Source organism: Falco biarmicus, chromosome 9 (assembly GCF_023638135.1).
Source record: "Falco biarmicus isolate bFalBia1 chromosome 9, bFalBia1.pri, whole genome shotgun sequence".
Classification (NCBI taxonomy): Eukaryota; Metazoa; Chordata; class Aves; order Falconiformes; family Falconidae; genus Falco; species Falco biarmicus.
The window spans coordinates 4325845-4348689 of NC_079296.1; the positions used below are offsets into that span (position 1 = coordinate 4325845).

Genomic DNA, 22845 nt, shown 5'->3' on the forward strand with positions numbered 1-22845 from the left:
TGCAATGAAAACCAATGCAAGACTACTCCCCGCTATTTCCCCCAACCTTTACTCCTTTCCTTTTCCCCCTAAGCTTGTACCTTGTGTCTGATCTTTGGGTTAAGGTGGCAAAGAATGTAATGTGAAGTGGCAATAAACTACACAGCTGATAGTTATGTTTCCTAGGACACTGAAACTGAACCTTTGCCAAAGATAAAAACCAAAAAGAATATCTTTCAAGAACTGAAGGCAAAAATTAAGTTCATTGCTGTTTTATCCCTCAAAATAATAAGACAGACATTGCAAGTGGCAGATCCTATTTTTGGGTCTTAGCAGTGATTATTTCTTGCCTAATTATTAGCAGTGGATTTACTATCTTTAAAGCAGAATTTTGTCACCCAGCAGGAAATTTCAATTCTATCAGGCAGATTTAAGTCTCATTCATTTATTCCTTAACTGTTTTTGACTCACTTGCTAATTGCCAAGGAAGGCTTCATTCAAAGTAGGTCTGAAGCCAGGAGGCAGGCACGGCCTGGTTGCTGCCCCTCGGTTACAGTTGGCTGCCACATCAGTGGTGCCACTTCCCGAGCGCCTTGTTTCCAGTGAAGGCACCTTCCTCTACCTCCCAATATTAGCAAAACCGAATTACTACTTTTAAATCTTAAAAATATCTAGATTTGTCAGGGAGGTAAAAAACACCAAACAAGGTACATGGATGCCCTTTTGACCCTGTTCTTCTGAAAAGTGATCACACTGCTCAGAAGCTAAGGGGTGTAGGGATATGGGGGAGCGTTACTTGGACATGATGAGTTCCCATCTTGTTCCATACCACATCCCTATTTCCCAAGTATTTCTAAAGACATGGTCATCTCTACTGTCGGTATTAAAGTAGATCATCAACTGCTACGAAAACTAATCCTAGATTCCACTCACTCCTGCAACATCTGCATAAAACAGATGAGCACAGATGTGGGTTCCACCTTTCCTTACACTAGCTGCACACCTTGGAGCAGCGGGCTGCAGAGGTCACACTGGCTGTGGCAAGGAGGCAGCTATGGTGCAGCCCCTCAGGACTGCCAGCTGCTCTCCGAACATGACATGAGTCAACACAGCTCTGCACGTCATAGCCTAGAACGCGCTCAGGCAAATCTCCCCCCAGTTGCAAAGAAGGCATGGGAACTTGATCATTTACTATAATCAGGCCAGACTGTCGCACCATGGGAAATATGTGGATATGATCTTGCAAGTGGCAGGAACGAAGGGAAGAGACAAGGGCAGGCAGAGGCAGGTTGTACTGATCACTGCGAATCCTGTTCTGCAGAACAGCATACATAACTACATGGAAAGGTTTAGGAAATAAAGACATGATTAGTTCTGGAGCTAATTTCCTTGGTGCTTTGAAGAATGTTGCAGGTGAGATATGATCCACTGTAATTATGGAGGAAGATAAAGACAGGAAAGTTGCTGGCAGAGTGCCAGGCCCACGAATAGCTGAATACTTCAGGAAAGGCATTATAGCTTGTAGCACCTCTCTCTCAAATTACCCTTCATGTCTGAGCTGTGACTATCGCTGTTCACTAGGGGGGGAAAAAAAAAAAAAAAAAAAAAGGGAGTGTGGGGAGGGCAAATACAGTCTATTGCTTATCAGAGTGCAGTGCTGAAGTGACAGTATGGAGGAGAAAGTTAACCTTGCTTCCATGGTAACTGAAGTTTGAAAAAAGTCTATAGAAATCAATGCCATCTTAACATGTACATTAACATACAGACCCACAGTAATAAAAAAGTTATTCAACTGCAAGTATCATGAGACCCTGTAATCATCATGAGACCATCCTAATCAGACCTGCTGTTTCAAGGAGCTGCACTTGGTTTGGAACAACAGTGTCACCACCTGGAGAAACGCTCTCACATTAGGCAGCACTGGTTTGGGATTTGGAAGGCAAGAAGAAACCTCCAAAACAACTTCCAAATGATCTAACTTAGCATCCCCATTCAACAGAAAGTGCCATAAGCTCTTCAGTGCCTGATACAGCTCAGTCAGATGCTTCCACAGGGGTGAACACCACAGACAAGATCACTTCCAACAGGGATGGAGCATCTGTTACATGATTTCCTGCCACAGCACCCTAAGTTCTTACCAGATTGTACAGGTGACAGGTGAACCACCTATCACAATGAAAGTCCAAGAAATTACAGCTCAAAATACGGAAAGTTATGGCTATTAAAGAGAAGTGTTTAAGTGAGAAAAAAGTCTGACCCAGAAACTAAGTGAAAACTGGGAATAAATTTATTGATAACAATTCAGTGTTAACTGTGGCAATGACACACATTTTTATTAATTCCACTGCAATCAATTTAAAATCTAAGTTAATACCGAATATCTGAGCTAAAGCAATACAAATTCCCAAATGGAAGAAGTTCAGAGATGAAGGTCTGATTAAATGGACACTCATGTTCTACTGGAGCTCTCTCAGAGATTCAAATAATACCTTACACTATTTGTTTTCTGAAAGCACAACATCAGTGCTATTGAACGTGGGAGAATGGAATGTGTTTATTATCCTGCCCTTTATATCTGCAGTACAATTCTTTATCTATGACCCAGAAACAAATCAAGGGGACACCGTCAAGTTGTGTATTTTAAAGGTCATCTTTTCTCTCTGCTATCAACATTCTGAGATTTTTTCAGTGCACAGAGGTTTAAACAAATTAAAGCTTTTGTTTGTTTACTTTCTGCCTTTCATTCATTTCACAGAAATGAAACTAGTCAGATTCATTTGTCTCCCTACAGCCCATTAATTAGTACAGGGTGTTTGCATTTGGACTTCTTGGGAAGAGTTTGAAATACTACCAAATTTTTTCTTGTAGTAGTTTTGAAATGAGCAAGAAGTAGCCATTTCTGTTCAAGTCATCCTTTGGAAATGCAAGACTAAAGAAATTATATGAATCCAGGCATTTGCTGAAAAATCCAGCAAGACTTTGAGATTGTCTGCCGGGGGGCGGGGGGGGGGGGGGGGGGAGGGAGGGGATTCAAACAATTGCAACAGATAAAAATACAACAGGGCACCTCTGCCTATAGTAAATTGTGAAATTGCCACAAAAAATGCCAAACAAACATGTTTTAGAGATTAAAAGCCAGTCATATGGACAGTTTTAATGATTTTCACCATTTTAAATGATGCCTTGAGTTTATTTTGTTCCTTATAAGATGACCAGCAGCACTGCTATGCAGTCCCAACACTTTTACACATATTATGAAAGATGGGGAAAGTCATATAATCTTTCCACGCCTTAGTTTCCCCATTTATTTTAAGGCATTATGATAAATTGCAAGCCCACAGTGACTTCAAGCTTGAGCTCTTTCAGATTGGCAGAACAGTTTAACAGCCTCAGATGAAAGGTGCTACAGAAGTGCCAAGTACTATCACTATAATTATCATTCAATATACACTGATCAAAAGAATGAAATGTGAATTAGCATTTCCTATTAGCCCTACTTACAGCCTAAATACTAAATATTTCTCCCATGGGCTCTCTCCATGAAAACATATAGGAACTGTTGGTATTTCTCATATGGTGACAACACTGCTTCTACAGGAGTGGAGGAATGAAGTGATCTAAAGAGAAGAATCAGAAAATCATGAGAACAAGACAGGTTTCTCCCACAAAAGCTTGCTCAGGCTTTCCAGGAAAGGGAGCTTGGAGCTGCTTTCTCACTCTTACTCCTTCTGTCTCCAGTCTCTTCCCTGGCACGAGGATGTGATCTTCTGTCACAAGTTTTGCTGCTGCTGGCCTCATTTGGACCCTGAACAGCTCTTCTCTGAAAGCCACAGAGTTTCACATACCACAGAGGAGTGGGTCCAGGTGTCCTCAAAGAATGAGAAACTGCAAACATTTGGCACAGCTAAATAAAACCAATGGAATTGTGCTAGTTTACACCCAGTGCTGGGCCAGACAACCTGCTGAAATGTTTTGTTTTCCCCTTTCTCACCTGGGAACTACACCGTATTTGACCTTATTTTCCCTAGCTCCCCTGTTAATCCACTGCCCAGGTCTAACATAGGAAGCAAAAATGTGAGTTTCTTCCCTGGTGCTGAATATGTTTCAGTGGTGGTTGGGGCACAGCAATTTAGTGATGCATGGTCATTTCCCTCTTGGTGGAAGCTGCCATCACTGCAGATTAAATAAGAGGGTCTGACTGTGGGTTGCGTGGATCCTCACCCTTTAGGAGCTGACCAAGCTCTATTAATTCAAATAGCCTCTAACTGATGCTAATGACACCAGGTCATCTTCCATCCCCTCCTGACTGCCACATAGCAGAGCCAGCCTTGCTGCTGTCTGCACAGACCCTGCGGAACAGAGCTTTGCTGTCCAACCATGACAGTTTGATAGCAAGCAAAAGCACTTCAAAACCACGCTCCACCCCACAAAAATAGGATTAATAATATTTTTAAAGAAAAGTGGCCTCTGTGTGTGAATTACGCTGTTGATGAGCCCTTATGCCTCTTCCTTTCTGTGAAACTATCCTTTAGACTGCTGAAGGCTCTGAAAAAAAGAGACCTCCCTGAAACATACTCAGTTCAAAACCGAAAAAAAAATCCATACCCTGCCTTGCTGAGTCCTTTTCAGTGAAGCAGGTCATAGCACCATGTCTTTTATCCTGTCACTCCTGTCTCCCGCTTGATGCACATAATAAATCCACAGTGGTTTGAACTGCAGCTCTGTGCTCAAATCTGACAATCCCACGTATCTTTAACCACGCTGTCTTCCAGTACTCCCCTAACTGGAAACTCTAAGTTTACTTAGAAGATTTTCAAGACTTTATTTAGTCTTTTTTTAAGACTTTTTAAAGGTCAGACTCAAATAGTTAAACATATTATATTTACAATCAGTTTCTTTTTCCAACTCCTGTTCTAGGCAGCACTGAGTCTGTGTAAAGATTCCCTTTTTTTAAAAAAAAAAATATCTGTGTTTCATGCCTTAACTAGAATTTATCCCATGTCTCATAAAGTACCTCCAAAAATCAAAGAGCAAAAATACCCAGAGAGTTATGTTAACAAGATTACTTGGAAAAATAAGACAGAGAGCTCTAATTTTAATAACAAGCGATTGGAAATTTGAAAACTTTCTCTGGCAAAGAAAGCAAGAAAGCCAGGCATGCCTGACCCAGGAACAATGACTTGGGAGTCCAGAAAATCACTCACTCATCTTTACATGACAGCATGAAGTTTGAGAAGAATACATAACTCTCTTGAAACTGAAGGAGGATTTCAGAGAAGTAATTAGGAGTAGCTTAGCTCGTGGTTAACACTAGGACTGGGAATTAAAAATTAAGAATTTCAGCTCAGGACATATTTCCTGGCTTTGCTGCATGATCAAATTTAAGTTAGTTAACTTTTCCCTGTCTCAGTTTTCCCAGTTATGAAACGAGGGTGTTGATACTAGCCACCTTTGTGGAAAGTCTGGAAATCTATCAACAAAAGATGCTCTAAGAGTACAGAGTCTGCATGCCGTTGTTGTACCTGACAAAAAAGAATCTGACATTCAGGTTAGCAGTCCTAATTTTTGCAAAACAGTACCAGCGAGACTAGAAATAACTGCAAATGCTCAAAACAACCTCATTTTTCTTCCAATCCCTAAAATGCTCCGAAACGGCAAAGCTTCCCAGCATGTCCTGTTCCAAAAACAGTGACTGAATTGACAGATACGTTCTCAAAGTAATTTACATATTTCTTGCTGCCACTAGCACTGGTTATCCAAATTCAGTTGCAGTTGACAGTTTAATGATAATAGCTTTATGTTTATATATCATCTGTGATAATGTTCCTATTCTCCTTAAATTCAGTCCCCATAAAAGGGGTACTTTAATGTATGCAGCCACAGACCAAAATGATAGTAATTTTCTCTTCTAGTTGGAATGGTTTAGTAAACAATTACATTTCAATTAAAGACGGGGTGATCATGCCGAGGGAAGCACCATTCAGCTCTTCACATAATATAGGAAGATAAACTCAAATAAAGTCAAACTATTTAAAATATAATTTACATGACTGCTTTTGAAAACAAAAATAAAATTTAGGAGGGAAAATGGACAATAGTGCATATTATGCACACGCAAAAAATTGGGGGGAAATCCTTCAATATCTTGTCCACAGCAGCTTGAACCAGGATCCCATTATTTAGGATTATGTTCAGTGAAGAGGAATGGTAGAAGAGTTACTCACTTTCATCTCTCTAGGAGTTTCCATTTACTGATATGCCATTTGTTTTTAATAATTCATTTATCATGGATTAAAAATAGGATAGATGGAGGAATGCCATAGGAGTAGCTTATAAGGCATCACTGTAAATTCAGCTGGGTCCAACACAAACAGGCAGAAAAACTGCTAGAAAACAAGTTAACATTACGAGCAGAAGAACAACTAAAACCTAAAAAGATTTTGTATTTCTTTGTGACTATAAATTCTTCATTATTAAAGGGCCTGAAAGGCAGAGCAATGACAAACGAACCACAAAGGACAGCTCCTCCTCCCAGACATCACACTCGAATACAAAACAATAGACAACAAGCAGACTATAAAGGAACATGAGAAAACGAGATGATACTCATCTTCATGACTGACAAGGAGCTGGTGAAGAGTGTGTTTATACCACTGGATTTCGACTTAGAAGCTTCTCTGAGAATTGTTTCTCTTCCAATACAATTTACACAATTCCACAGATGGACAGCTGGATCACGTAACTTATAGCTGCAATGTGTTTTGGTTTTGGTTTGTTGGGGGTTTTTTGTGGCCAATACGGCTTCAACTAGAAGCAGCACAGAAGCATTTTCTGAGATCCTAGAAAGCAAATGATTGCTACTAGAATTGAGGATCAATAGTCTGGAGAAGAAAATACTAAACTGTATCTAGCATTTGAGGATAAGAGAGCATACAGAGGCTTCCTCAGACACAACTCAGTAAGGAAGGCAGAGAGACATTTTCAAACCATTTAGAAATATTCGGACTACACATGTCTCATTAATTCACTCTGTTTGGAAGGAAGCTCCTTGAACCGTCAGAGAGGTAGACTAACAGCAAGAAATCATTCTGCTTTCTTGATCCAATCATTTAGTCCAACTCTTTTGCACAAGTTCCTTGGCAATTTGGACTTCTGCTTGGCCTGGGAGATTTGCAGAGAGAAATCAATCAACCGGGCTCTAATAAAAGCAGTCGATAGATGGCAGTACTCTAATGGGCTGGGAGAGAAGGCATCACACAGCAGCCCCAGCCATCCCACCCTTGCTCATGACACCTGCAAGGTGGGCATTGCAAGAGGATTTCTCTAGTACCCAGCAGCGTTTCTCATCTTCTGGTCCCTGTGTTTGATAAAACACAGGACAAATTTCAAGGTTAACCCATCTCACACCTTCAGCTATTTGGATTCAATGCAGAGAGGCTAAATGCTTCTCTGTATTCTCCTAAAAGGTAAATGTCAATCAACAGCAAGGCTTTACTCATCTCCCCTTGAGCACGGAGGAGAGTCCAGCATTTGCCCTTGGTTACCTTCATGTCTACAGCCGGAGCGTTATCAGCTGCTGCCAATTCCCCATCCTCAGTGGAGACAGCACTGGGTCACTGCCTAAGAAGGCAACATTTTAACTGACGTCTCATGCCAAGTCAAGCCTTCTTTCTGTCTTTTTCCATCCTTAGACATTGACATTCCTTGAAGCACTTGTTAATTAGGTCTCTTAATTCAAGGCGCAGAATCCTGACAAATAGGAATCCTTCCAACAAGGCCATTTAACTCTAAAGATGTCTCCTGCAAACATGTATGAGAGGACATTCGATCTTTTCCATGACTGTTATCAGATATAATAAATTCATTAGGAGCAGAATTTTCCTGCTGTAAACCTTTTATATTATCCTGTATAAAACATGCACCAAACCTACTGTTTCTGGGCACCGATGCAGCAGCCAGAAAGGTTTCTTCTAGCCCACAGAAAGCACTACAGCTGGTGATGTGAAATACATTCCTAGTTTTCCAATCAGACTCAGACTAAAAACTGAATACTGAACTTGGTGCTTAGAGCAGGTTCAGAATCAGGGACCTCAGATGAGCAGTTACTTGGATTAGAGACTTGAATTAATTAGACAGCATCAGATCATACAAAGCTCTGATAGCACAGAAGTTAACTGAGTTTACATGGAAAATAATCATTTTACAACATGAGGTAACTAGGACTAGGGAAGATTTTTTTCATGTTTAAGAAGCTCTATTAAAAATTTCTTTTTGTGGCAGGAGTAAGAACAGTCAGTTTGCATATTAAGATGTATAAATCTTAAGACCTGATTTCCAAGGTTATATTTTATAACTCAAAAACTAGCATAAGATACTGTTTTCTGAAGCTACTACGTAATACCCAATTAACTGCAACTTGCCTGGCAAATTTCTGTATAGGAAAGGAGCACTTCCACCCTAGTTCGCTTTGGTTTTCAAATGAAAGAAAGAAACTGGGAGCACAACACTGTCAAAAGAGCTGAATTCAATGGCTCCTGAGCTTACTAGTCCCTTGGAGACTCAACAGCAGAAGGATGGAGATGTCAGGGAAGAACAATCAGCTGTAAAGTATGAAAAGCTTACAACATCAAAACCTACAGCAGCAGGCTCAAAAGTAATAATCCCATTACCACTAAACTAAAGCACTAATTACTATTCCCAGTGGCTGGAGTGGACTGACTGCTAATGTTCATCTGGTTAATGAAGGAAGGTGAGGGAGAATATATTTCTTAAGTCAGACATCTGCTGAAATCTGGGCAGCCATAGAAACTGTATGTAATGAAGCCATTCATATTAATGGCAATAACATTCGGCAGGCTGAGCAGGAACAGAAGTGAGATGATAGTGGATTGTAACTCAGAGAAGACAAATCCTGTGTATTACCCATGTGATGACCACCCTTATTTAATCCATACCGAATAACAGAGCCAAACAAAGCAAGCAACCACATCATGTGTAGGCTTTTTCACTACCAAGAGCTAACCTGCTTAAAGACAGGAATAACTTCTCTAAAAACACAAAGCAAGAGATAGGCCACTGGAAAAGGAATAAACAGCATTTTATTTTCACTGACTACAAGTGCACTAAGAAAAACACTCCCAAATCCTCTGTCTTGCAAAGAATCCAGATTTTCCCATCATTCTTTGCCTTTTTTCATCAAGTAGTACATTAAAGTTCAAAGATACTCATTTACTGAGATCGATCGATAGATTCTGATAAATGAAATGCACAAAGCAAAAGCATGCCTATTCAGTTACCTTTACTATGTTTCTGTCTGCCGTGCTCAGAGTTTTAAAGCATTTGTAACTGATAATCAATTCAGATAGAGGGTATATGGCTTGTGGAACAAGGGAGTTAAATAAAATTAGTTTCCCTCTTGGCATTGAAACAAGACGCACCTTGCTTAGCAAAAAGGTGACACCACAAGAAGAATCAGACCAAAAGACAATAATCCCTCTGTGTTTTGACATGGAGCTCTTAGGAGAGTAACTTTCATCATCTCCAGAAAAAGAAATCCAAACATGCCCTCACAGCAAATGCTTAAAGACATCTCATACTCTACCATTTTTCTGTTTCATTGTCTTCAGTATTTGCCACATGCTGTACACATTCCTTCAAACCAGAACTAATCTCCTGCCATCCACTCACTCTTTTCATCACTTCTTCCCATCTAGCAAACAAGACGGTACCAAAAAACATGCTCTCATATATTCAGCATGTGTTTGTGTATAATGGCTACAGAACATAGCCCCACAGAGAATGTTATGCATTCACAAACTTAGAATTTATAGAACTAAACTACTTGGACAAACTGCTATTAATGACTCATTCGTCAGGGCAAATGTTCTCAGGTGAACTGGGTGTGCTCAGATGTTTTTTAGATTGCACCATTGTCTTTCCTTTGAAATTCTGGTTCTGCCTACTTAGGTTTGTTATGAAGCCGCTGAGCCTGTAAAGTAGGTGTGGCCTGCTGAGAAAACCTGTACTGAGCAAAGCAGCTCAAAGACCTTTTGCTTCTTCTCTGAATAATGTGAATATCTGAGAGATACCTGTGTGCAAACCTATTATCCACATATAGCAGACATCATCTTGAAAATACAACCTTCTGATTGCCTTGGCTATCACTCATACTGGATATATATATCTCCAGCTGTGTATACTTCATGCTTGTACTTATTTTTTTAAATCTCTAACTAGATTTCTCTCTATTACTGGAGGTTACCTTAAATGTCACTTGAAAGATCTTGGTAACTTCAGCTGATTACAAAGTCCCAGCCTCCCAAGACTCTCTTGCATTAACCATAGACATGTCCAGGCCGATGATACATTAGGGAAAAAAAACCCCAACCAACCAGCTACTCTCAGCTGCATGTTTATTGCCCACTTTCAAAAAAATATTTATTTTGATCCCACCATTGTGCTTCTATGTGTCAGCTGAGTGTACTCCTAAATTAAATAATTACTTGGATTTGATATTGTTGTTAGATAAAACAGTCCTTCTGATTGAAACTACTGTGACCCACTGTAGAAGTCTAACTAATATCTGCAGGATGTTATAGAAGTGACTTTATCAGTGGGAAGACAGTGGTAAATACCACTGTGCACATTGTAACTCAAGACACTTAACTCACTCTAGAACTGACCTCCCAGGCATGGCAGGGACTATCTTCTAAAGCTATGAGCCAGCCCAAACACCTGATCTTGTAGGAATGCAGAGAGGGTAGGGAGAGGGGAGTCCTGTGGTTGGGCTCATTATGCTTCCTCATGCTGCAGTGAAACTGTTGGCAGCTCCTCCATCATCTGCAGCATCACAGAGCTAGGGCTCAGCATGGACAGATCCCACTGGCTCTGACTTCTTTGGGTCTTTGGCTCCCTTCTGTAAAATGGACACAGTGGTGCCCTTCCGCATGCAGCAAGACCCCCTTTGTCCTGTTTCGTTTTGGTATCACTGTTATTCATGTTAGTGGTGCTGCTCTGTTCCACTCCCAAATGACTTCCTATTCTTTATGTACTGTGATCACAACAAAATAGTGATACTAGCAGAGCGTCTCAAAGCAAAAGGATCGAAGAAATGGAAAACAGTGTGTGGCTCGCTCTAGGCTCCTGCTGGCAGAGGATACCAGGCTCTGGGGAATCACCAGCTTGGCAGGTTACCTGTTAGTTAATGACAGGTTCTTCTACAGGTTTTCTTTCTGTAGGAGGATGAGGAGGTACTGTACAATTGCAGACTAGTAAATACATCTATGAATATACTGCGCTGCCCTAGGATTCACAAAGGAAACATCACCAGGAAAGTCTCCCAAGTGAAAGAACTTATGCAAACCCACTCCAGATTCATACTCAACTCTTCTTGCTTCATCAAGAAATATTTTAGAATTGCTTGTTGCTAACAGTATCTAGCAACACTACATCTACTTAAAAATAAGTAATCAACTAGTTTCACCTAGGCCAGCTCTCCTCTCAGGATGAGAAAGTTCTATTTCCATCTGGCAACCCCCTACAACAATCACTCAGATGGGGAGAGACACTTACCGTGACCCGGAAAGGCGTTGTGGCAGCAGGCTCCATGGTGGGGTTCTTCTCAGTGACCCCGCTGGGCATGCTGCGCCTCTGCCCACACCTCTCCGGGGGGGACTCTGTGGATGGTACAGAAAATAAAGGACAGTTACAAACAGAGAAGCACAGGAACAGTCCAGGAACATCAGCAGACCATGCAAAATATGGCTTCTTCCTTTGAGATGCCCTTATAAATGAGCCAAAACAACAACCCCACTGTATCTGCTCGCATTTCCCACAGCCGCCTAGAACAACGTTCAATCAGCAAGACTTTCACCTTCAACAATTAGCATTTTTTATACAACTGTAAGCTTCAGATAATGCCTGACAGGTTGGCATTATCGTTATTTCCAGTCTGCAGATAAGTAAACAGAAAATGTATCGAGCTGAGTGAGAATTATATGCAAAGTGCAGAAGCGTGCACTTGTGTACTTGATATTCCTAAGGGAAACTGCTAATAGGGTTACAGGCATTCGACGCTTAAGTTACCTCTCTAATTCCTCTAGCAACTTGCTTTGAAACTAGGAAAAAATTATTAAATGCTGCATTTGCTGAAGTCTAAAATGTGGATAGGAATACTTACCACCTTCCCTGCTGGTGAGGAAGGGAGGGGGCTGAAAAGGCTAAATTAACAAATACGCCTAACACTGAGAAGATTTAGAAAGATATTTGGTAAAGTCAGCAACAGCATTATGAGGTGGTGTTTCCTCGGTTCACAAACCCTCTTTCAAAGCATCATGAAACTCATAAAAATAGACCTATTTCCAAGCTGCTGTTCAATGACGCTCAGACCTTGCAAGAAGCTTCCCTTCTCAAACCATTCGAGAGTCTATGCTAGCCAAGCATGTCCATCACCCAAAAGGCGGAGCTGCATCATCTCCATTCTTTTGATCAGGGAGTCTTGAAACTGGGCAGGGCTTGTAGTCATGATCAAGTAGGCATTTGGTGATAACTTCAAGAAAAAAAAAATCACGTGTCTGGACTACACCGCTCTCAGGAGTGGGCATATGACCCGAGGGCTGAAGAATGCTCCTCCTGGAGCAGTGGTGTGGCCCTGCAGGAGGCAAGGAGGCTGCCTGCCTGAGGGGGACTGCACAACCTTCTGTATGAACCTACATGGGTCAGAGATCTGCGCGTAGCTTTGCAAGTTGAGAAAATACCTGTATATAGATCTCTTTATACAGACGCATGTTTATGAGCAGAGTTTAAGCCCATATAAAGTATGAGGAATGCAAAACAAAGGCCTGAGCAAACCTCTGAGTAATGCAGCTTCATTTTCAAACACCGGTTCCTTCGAAACTAAGCACACGGGATTCTTTTGAGCCAAGTGCTTCTTTTCAGCTTGTCCCTGCCCTGCAGGAGCACTGACCACATCCAGCACTGGAAACCTACAATTTTCATTCACAGACAGAAGATTTTTGAGGACTGAAGGATCTTTACATTCAAAATGAGCACAAAACTGTTCAAAAATTCTAAAAATGGGTACAAAAATCAAACAAAAATCAGGTGGTATATAAATAACTTTCTAAGGTACAAGCCAGGGAAAGGCTTTTGCCATTTTATTTTGGTTTGGTTTTGGTTTTTTGCCACACACTAATACATATCAAAATACTGTCTGCTGCCATCAAATCACGGACTCCTGAACACAGAACTGTGCAAGGTCTGGAGAAGATGAATGAAGCTCATACTTATTCTCCCACGCACCAGAATCTTCTCTACCTTTTTATTTATCAACATCCATTGGGTTGGAGTATTGTTTACTGCATTTCTCCCTTTCTGTAGGCTTCTTTTCCACAAATAGTTTCTGTCCTCCATGTGACCTTATCAACAAACCCTTCTGATCTACAGAAAACCCTATAACTTTTGAAAGACAGCGTTTGGATATGTAACACTGAGTTATTTACTAAACAATATGGAATCCAAGCAAAGAAAAAGCGAATGAACAACAACTTCAAAGCGACACTGAAAAGCAGATTTTTCCACACAATTTTCTCCTTTCAAATGTTATGAGCATAAAGATAAATGAAGAAGCAGAAGCTGAAACAGACATTGGAGGAACTCCTACTACATGATTCCATAGGCAACAGGCATGCCAACAAGTGTTACATCATTGCTAGGATCCTTGGTTGGGAAAGAGAGGTATTCTGAAGAATACCTGCCACAAAAGGAAATTCAATGGTAGACTCTGCTAGAGGGAGGCTTCAACAAATTACTATGCAAATAAATCTAAAGATGGAACAACCTATACTTCAGAATGCCTCAGACAATGATGTTTTCATAACCAGTGAAACTTAGACATGGCTTGTTTGCCAGTTCCCGGCCTCTGCAATCTGCCATTTGCTGCCATCAAGCCTTGGCAAGGAGGGTTGTCCCCTTAGCAAGGTTCTCCCCTTGCCAAAGACTGCCATCACCCGGGATCTGTAAGAAACAACTAATACCTGCAATTCCACTCAACATTTCCTGAGATGTTTCTTAAACTACTCCAAAAGGAGAGGTTGTGAGATTCCACCCATGGACTGGGTGAAGTGCCCGTTCAGCAACATCTTCCTTGCAGATCCCGCTCATAATTCCTCACCAGCGGGCACGTAACCTGTATGAAAGCCAGACAGCCAAAATAAGCCAGTCCATTGCTTTCACAACTTCCAGCCAAGCCTTCTAGTGTCTTGGGCACTTTCTCCACAGAATGCTGCACTTTGAATCCCAAAGAGGCAATCAAGCCCTTTGCTGTTAACTCCTTCCACACTAAGACTCCCACCCCATTCCTTTGAACAGTGGCCTTTTTTTTTTTTTGGACTGTCGTAAACAAACTACTTGATTACAGCATTTTGAAAGTGAGTTCAAGATGACAAGACAGCTGAAGAAGCTGCTTTGCATTTTCTTAATGACCAGAAAAATAAACATTGTTTAAAGCACTTCTCATATATATGTCTGGAAATCAGGAACTATGGGATTATGTGAAAGGCAGCTGCAAGAAATTACTTTCCCCAGAGGCCCTCAGCACAGACACAGAGCTGTGCTCCCCAGCCCAACGCACCTCTTGCCTTCAGTACTTGCTGTTCCATAGAGGTATTACTGCACTTTTCATTTGCACCACAGTGGTCTGTCAGACCAAAGGGCACAATTGTCTCACTTTCAGTAATCTGTCGATCTGCTTCCTCCTTCAGCCACATGGGTCAGACCTCTCCAGAGAAAGGGAGAGTGTGTTATGACCCGGGGCTGATTAGTATCTGGGACTGGTTGCACTGAAGTCACAAACTTCACTCTTAAATTCTTACTTCATTATTAAAACATATCCAAAGCACAGCCTCAAACACACCAGTTTGACCCAGACCAAAATACCAAGATGGGGCAGGACCTAAAGCCTCCTATTATTCTTAAGCTTATGGTTCATAAAGTGTTTGGAGTCATATCTCCATTTGAACTTAAGCACGGTGGGTTTCACTGCAGAGGGGAGGCTTTGCAGGTGAGACATATTACAAAAGTCTTTATAAGAAACCAGAAATAACTAGGAGGGGGGTTGGGTGTGGGGGAAGCTGTTTGTTTTAAAGGAAAGTGAAAATAGCTTACAGGTAAATTAGTAACTCCTAACTAGCAGAAATGTACGGCAGAACAGTTTCACACAGTGAACAGTACAAACACATAAAGGTTTGACCTGCCCTTTTTGCTTCTTCAGGGTCAGAGGAAAATTCTTAGCCCAGGTTACCCTGCCTCGAGACTGGCATTAGCGATGTCTGCTGCAGCAAGCCCACAGCAACACCACAGCAGCCAGCCACCATATCAAAGGTTGCTGAAGGCAATAAAAACTCTCTGTAGCCACTAGAGGCTGGAAAAGAAATGTCTTAATTTACAGCAGAAGATATTTACGTTAGCCAGTGGAAAAAGTCTTCTCTTGACACGAACAGTTACACATCGGAATTGATCATCTGAAGAGATAAATGTACATTCAAGCCCATCTTAAACCTTTCTACAGCAGAGCTCTCCCTGTTCAGGCAAGGTTCAGGTATGACGAGCTTCCTTCTCTCCCCTCTCCTGGGGCAGATGGCTACCAGATGATGTCCTGAAATCCCTTCCAGCTCTATTTTCTGTGATTTCTGACAAATTTGGCCATTTGTGCATAAGACAAGCAAGCTACAAGAGATCAGATTCAGTATGTGAATTCAGCCCTTTCCACTCCATTTCTGGCTGGATAGACTCCATGGCAGTTCTGTTACAGCTCTCAAGAGTCCGCGGTCCTAGGCTGACCTCTGTTAAGACTCACAGTGTGACCCTTGGATGTTTTAATGCTTTTCATCAGATTCAGAATTGATAAAAACCTTGAAAATCCCATGGGAACACTGCAGAGTTTCATTAATGAATGTCTGCCATCCAGTTTGTATCCCAAGATAAAGGATTCCAGAATGAGAAACAGTATTACTGCAGGCAGCTAACCACGGAATGACATTTCCAGAAACACTTAGTATTATCAGATAACATCCTCACTAGACAGTGAATTTCTCTGTTAGCTTAACACTATACCCCAGCTCATAGAAATTCCAGGATTATAACTTCATTTGTCCATTTATTTGCTCACATCAGATTTGATATGAGGACTTAGACACACAGCATCTCAGGACGCTATTTGCTCTCCCAAAGTCCTCAACCTGTTATGAACTTAAAACCTCCAAATCTTTCTTTTATGACACAGAAGCCTGAAAATCACTTAAGTAACAGTCTATTAAATGAGGATTATAGTGCAGGCATACTGGATCTGAGAACAGATTCCTTGGGTGTAGTGAGGAAAGCCACATTACCCAGTAGCAGAGATGCCAGAGATGCACAGGTGCCCACAGAAAGAGATGGCTTTCTGATTCTCTGCCATTTCCACCAGCCCACAACGCAATACCCACATAAAGATGGGATATATACAGATGAGCAATAAGAAGTTGTCTGATTACTGTTGGACAGTTGAATCAGGCAGGGCCACCTAATTACATTACTGGTCTTTTAGAAGCTCTAAAAAAATCTCAAAATTGGACTGGAAAAGGTTTATAAATCACTCTAAGGAGGACTGCGGCCATTCTGACAAACTCCTCATCTAGTTTTCTCCTCATTTATGGCATTTTTCCTGTAGTTTTCTAAGTTTGCCAAAGGATAACCAGGCATTTCTACTCTTGCTCTTTTCCTTTCCCCCTGCATGCTGTAGAACCGTGCTCCTGTGGGCCCTCCCAACCTTTTTTCATGAACACGCACTAAATCTCCCCTGAAACAGCACTGTTCAGTGTCTGCCACAGACCAGCACTGTGCTGGGGCTCGTCCATGTTATACAATCACAGAAGCAAGAAGAAACAAACAAAAGTGCTTCCTGCTTTTCCAAATATTTACAGAAGGTTGTAACGTTTTGGGTTTTCCCCAGCACAGGATAAGATCTTCAAAGAGAAATCTCCTTGAAATTATCAACCCCCTGAAACCTCTCCCAGGTTATGACACATAGCTGGGTCCAAAATGCTGCTTGCTGTGTGTTGCACCAGGATGTTTTTTTAAGCTGCCAGGGTTGAAAGCATCCCGCTGAGTTCACTGCCAACAGGACACACAGCACTGTAAACATTGCACATTAATTTAGGACCTAGAGCTTATGAATATTTCTGAAACTGTTTCTGTACACTAATAAACACATCTGAATTGTTTAACTAATTCAAGGCTCCTGAGTTGACAGAATAATAAATCCTTACTACACTCTTCCATGCCTGTTCTTCATGCTGCGGAACAGCTACAGAGCAGCGTAGCAAACCCCACCAGGGCTTCCAGGACATCAGCAGCAGAACAGACTGCGAGGAGCTCCTGGCACCCGAGCTCTTGTTTAACCCACTCAACAACACTGCTTTCTTTGCTGCAACTTCTCAGACACTGCTACAGAGTAGGTCATCGTGTGTGACAAACACACAAACAAATATTAATACTGTTTACTTTTCACTTAGCAAGTGACATGTTTTTACATTTGAATTACCTGCTCTTGTGAATCACAGCTAGTCCAAGAGAACATCAGGATTATGCTCTCACTAGTGGGAACGAAATACATTAACTCCTTCTGTTTGTTCATCTCACTTCACGCCTTCCCCCTCTCCTGCTCTCCTCTCACACACAATTCCAGGGATCAGCTAGTGGAAGAGACAGTATGAACAAAAGCAACAAGAACCAGCTGGAAGGAAGAACTAACAAGGAGGCACTTCCCAGCAAGTTGATTTTCTGATATGAAACTGTTCCAACTCCAAACAAGAAAGGGAGGTACAAATCTGAATGACGGTCAGAGAAGGTAGCAATGAGAAAAGGTCTCCCTCAACTCACCAAAAGGAAGCCGTGCTTGTCAGCAACACACATGCCATGGCACTCCGAACAAGCCAGGAATAAGAGAAGTAGAGATGATGACTTCATCAGAGGCAGCAAGAAAGAGAAGTATGACTGGAATGCCAGACAAGCCAGCAGCTCTGGGGAGACGCGACAGGAGGTCAGGTCCCTGCACCGTACCGCAGTGACGTGCTTTAAGGAAAGGAGACTTTAGAGGACAATAAACTTCACCAGATCATCTGGATGTCATGCAGAAACCCAAGAATTCATCAGAACCAAAAGCTGGTGGAAAAGATCCTGCCGGCAGCCCTCAGAGAGGTCAGGCTGGCTGCCGACCTTGGGCACTGATCCGCCAGCGAAGGTGTGCTCCTCCCGGTCCTGCCCCTTGGCTTCAGAACTTGACAGCGCCAGAGTGCCCCAGAGAGCTTACCGGGTGGAGTTTCTGTGAAACCAGAGGGAACAGGAATTACCGGTCTCTGGCTCGTACAATTACACTCTCTGAATTAATTTTATTGCTTAATGAATTTAGGTGTTATTCCTCTAATTTCTGCATTATCTAATAACTCCTTACTACAAACCCAACAGAGCAGAGAAGGAGACACATAGTGACAGAAGTGATTTAACATAGCTAACTAGCATTTATGAATGAAAAACAGTCCTTGGAGAGTAGATACTTGTCGTGTCGCTGTGATTCCCAATACTCAAGAGAGGCTGCAGAAAAATCTACATTTCAGACAGCTTTAGGTGGCCACATGAGTCCGGAAGGAAAGATGGATCTTGAATCTGAATCCAAAGGGGTATTTAGAAACTGCTGTTAGAATAGTGGCACACTTAAAAAGTGGAATATTACCCTGGGAATAAACAATGACAGAAAATAATAAACACTAATTTGTGCCAACTTTTCTCTTCACGAGGCATGAATAACTCCGAATGGGAAGCAGAGACACAAAAATGTCTGATTTCCAGTGGACAAAGGTCAGTTAAGCAGCACTGGCAGGTTATGAATGCCCTTGCCAACACTCTCCTCCTGCTCTCGTCAGCTGAACAAGAAATACAGCTGCAAGGCCAGTTTTGTTGTTCAATTACCTGGAGAACTATTTATTGGAACATATCACCCTATGCCCTGCTGATCCCTCAGTGAATTCCAGTTGATCCCTTACAGCAATATTAAAACCATTATGCCACACAAAATTAATTAAAAGTCAAACCTTTATTAGGCAATAAAATTGACTTTTAAATAAAAATGGTCATGAAGCAAAAGTTTAGGGCAGGTAATGCTGCCCTCTGAAAAATCAGACTCATCTAAAAGCAAAGCTAATGAACACTCAGAGCGGGTATTCTCTAGACTAATGAAACCTTGCATCACCGCTATGTTTTAGGTTAGAATAAAATAATTTCTTTTTGCATCGTAGAATCTCTAACTTAAATATACTTACATAGAGCATAGCAATCCCGCTGGCTGTACCCACAACTCTTCTACAGCAGAATCGGTGATCACCCCCCACTCATCTAATGATATGAGCAAAAATAGTTTCACATTTTCTCATGCTCTCACTACCTTTTCAGACCACTAAGGACACTGTTTACAGAACTACAGCTTGTAAAAAAATCTCACTTAAGTAATCATTTACATACAAAACAAAAAAATAAACTGGGATCCTTACTTGCCTTTTGTGCTACACTCTGGCACAAAACATTAGAATTAAACAATTAAGAGGCTGGTTGTATGCCTATAGTGAATGGTATCCACGGTGACTACAGCAAACAGATCCAGCTTCTTACCATCACCTTTGTTTCTCTCACAGATGACAAAAACACTATATTCATTTTACCAGGGGGAATGCTCCCTCTGACTCAAGTGTGTCGTGCCTGAAAGCACAAAAAGGCACCTGAAGCACCACTCAGAGCCATACAGTCCTCAGCAGCTACAAGAATGGTGGCCGGGACAGTTGTGTGGACTGAAGAGCCTTATTAGAAATGACTCAAACAGAAAACAATTCAACTCACAGAAAACATCAGACCTCTCATTTTCCCATCAGCTAAAAATTATGAGCATCTTCTTTCAGACTGGGACTAAGATCTTCTGGAAGAAGAGCTTTTCCTTTGTTAAATAATGATTTGAAGTGACACTGACCTTTGCCACAGCATGCCGTGCACTTTAATGGATCTCATATCATCTCTGTGTCAGGTTCCCAGATATCCTGTACTGTGCAGTATTTAATATTCCTCATACTGCTCCTGAGCAAGTACTATTAATGGCTCTTGCATCTAGTACTGAAAAAAGCCGTGCTATTTTTCTGTGTACTGGGGGTGTATCTTTTCCTATAGTTTCTCTAATATTAATGAATAAGAGAATTCTTTCCCCAGCAGCACGCCGAGGCGCTTTTTGATGCATGCAAGCAGGAAAGGGACTTGCTGCCATTTCCTCTTGTCTTGCCGTGGGCTTTGGCTGCCCAGCGTTGCAGCTTCTTCCCTCCCGGAAAGCTCTGTTAGGCCTTCCAACCTTCAAAGCTGGAAGAAGCCGTGTTTCTACTCCCCCCCAGCCGTGGGGTAAGGGCAGCGCTGCTCTGTGCCGCGGAGATGCGGCTGCGGGATGCACTAGAGGGCGCTGCAGCCCCTCGCTGCCCAGCCCAGCCCAGCCCGGGCTGCCTGCCAGAGACCTGCTCCTGCCACAGGCGGGGGGTTCTCTCCGGTGGGGTTTATCTGCTGGTTTACTTCTGTTCAGTATCGCTGAGAGTCAAGAGGCCTTCCCCTGATCTTCTGAACGTTCCTTCGCACCTTTCAGCGCTGCAGAGGGCCAGTCCTGCCCAGCCGGCCAGCTGACTGCTTCGGGCACCACAGGTGCTGGCCCTGGCCATGTACCCTGTACCCTTCGGTCCCACAGCTTGGCCGTAGACACCTCGGGCAAATTCTGCCTGCAGCAGAACGGATGGAGAATGTATTCTTTACCTGAGGAAGCTGATGAGGCATATTTGTCAAGAAAAAAACCCAACCTCTCGGAGGGCAAAAAGGAAAAGAGAGAAGAAAATAGCACAAATGGGAAAAGAAAGCTTAAATAATTCTCAACATGAAAAGTCTGAAAATACACACACTAACTTCCCTGTACTACAAAACCAAAGAAACAGATCAAATCCACAAACGAAAGATATAGCCACAGGTCCCCAGACCTGGTGACAAGAGAATATAAAGCATCCAGAAAATTACTGCCCCCCCACCCCCCTTCTAAAAATAAATAGCAAATTATGCTGATTGAGCAGCCTGTATTACAAACTCCATTTTACTGCCTGGCATTTTTAAATTAGATATGTATTTATATATTTGGTATTTTTATTCTTTATTTATCAGTCTCTGAAATAAAATATGTATGATACTTATCTTTCTTTGGTATGATGTCTAGAGAACAAATTCATCTTTTGCTAACGGCGTATCATTAGGAGCTTTTTCTCCAGCGTAAAATTGAAATCAAGCACAGACTTAAAAAATACATCAGAAAAATCTGAAATTCTAGACTGGTTGGGGACTAGATCATGGAGACTACTAATACCCTGGCTAAACTGGCAAGGATGATAAAGTGAAGTGGAACATCAGCTTCCTCCTATGTGATGATAAAGACAAGCAACATGGAGTCTGGAGAACAAGAAGTCAGCTCTGGGGAGATTTAAATTAGGTTCATCCATCATGCTTAACATTTCTGCAAAGATTCAACGCTGTTCCCGTGCTGCTTTGTTGCAGCACTTTATCAGCATGGCTGCCGACTCACAGTGGCAATCCAAGGAGAAGAGAAACTTCTATATTCTCTGTAGCCTCTGTCACTATGGATGTAAACTATGCCACCTATATACACCAGCCGAGATAGAGCATGGAGCATATAACCTTCTTCCACTTGAGACTGCCGTGAGCCCCGGTGGGCTGAGGCACAGTCAGTGGCCAGCTGCCTCTGCGGACTGCTGGCCCAGCACAAGGCGGCCATCAGCACGTGGTGGTGGAGCACCACAGACACCTGCCAGATGGTCTCACATGGCCTTTGGCTAACGTCACAGGGTCCCAGCAGCACGGCGGCTGGAGAATGGACTGTCCCTTGTGCAGCTAAGCCTCTCTTCGTGATTTCAGTACAGCTGACACAGGTCCTGCCAGGCCTCCCATTTCATTAAAACTCCTGGGATTGCAAGAGGGAGCTGCAAACCTCACAAGAACAGATTGCATCGCAGCACGTTGGCCCTCTTTGCTTCCAATTTCAGAGAGAACTAAAAAATATAGAGGCACATAGTGCCACAGTGGCAACTCCACTGGGATGGGAGCTACACATCCAGACCGCAGCCACATTTTTGTCTCCTTTTGGTGAAGTTTGTTTCATTGCTAAGGTGTTCTTAGGTTTGGTTGGGGGCTTTCTTTATAGCTTGGACAGGTGAACTACAAACCGGTTCAGAACAGTTTACTATATGTGTGAAGCAGCAGCACGGTATAAATTAAAACTTTGTGCAGTTTAATTGCTAGGCCATTTTTTCAGTTGTGCGTTGTGGCTGTTGTAACAGGTCTGTACTGGCAAAATGCAAATTAAATAAATAAATACTTATTTTACAAGCATGATTCATCAGAGGTTTCATCTTCTACAGCAACGAAACAGATGTTCTATTGATGGCACTTCATTAGAGAGATAAATGGGGTCACATACATATCTCTATTCACATCCATCTGCATAATAGACCAAACATTAAGATTTGAAATTCACATAGTACATGCAGCTCTTATATCAGCCTGAAAAAGTCTTAATGCCCAGAGCCAATTAATCCAAGTTAGATTGCCTTAACATTGAAGGAACATTAATATTGTTCAAGAAAGCAGAAGGTTGGGATTTAACACTGGCTATTTAGGATAGTTTCATTGGAAACACTTCAAGAATAATACTGGATTTTAACTAACAGGCTAGCAGTAATTTTTGGTAGCTACTGG

At 42.0% G+C, this 22845-nt stretch overlaps 1 protein-coding gene across 1 annotated transcript in view; it reads right to left on the reverse strand.

The window, feature by feature from the left end:
- DAB2IP (DAB2 interacting protein) overlaps window positions 1-22845 on the reverse strand; it is a 167549-nt gene that overhangs the window by 133126 nt on the left and 11578 nt on the right. Inside the window, 1 exon segment of the mRNA XM_056350811.1 lies at window positions 11551-11654. Within this exon segment, the coding sequence (XP_056206786.1) occupies window positions 11551-11654 (104 nt within the window).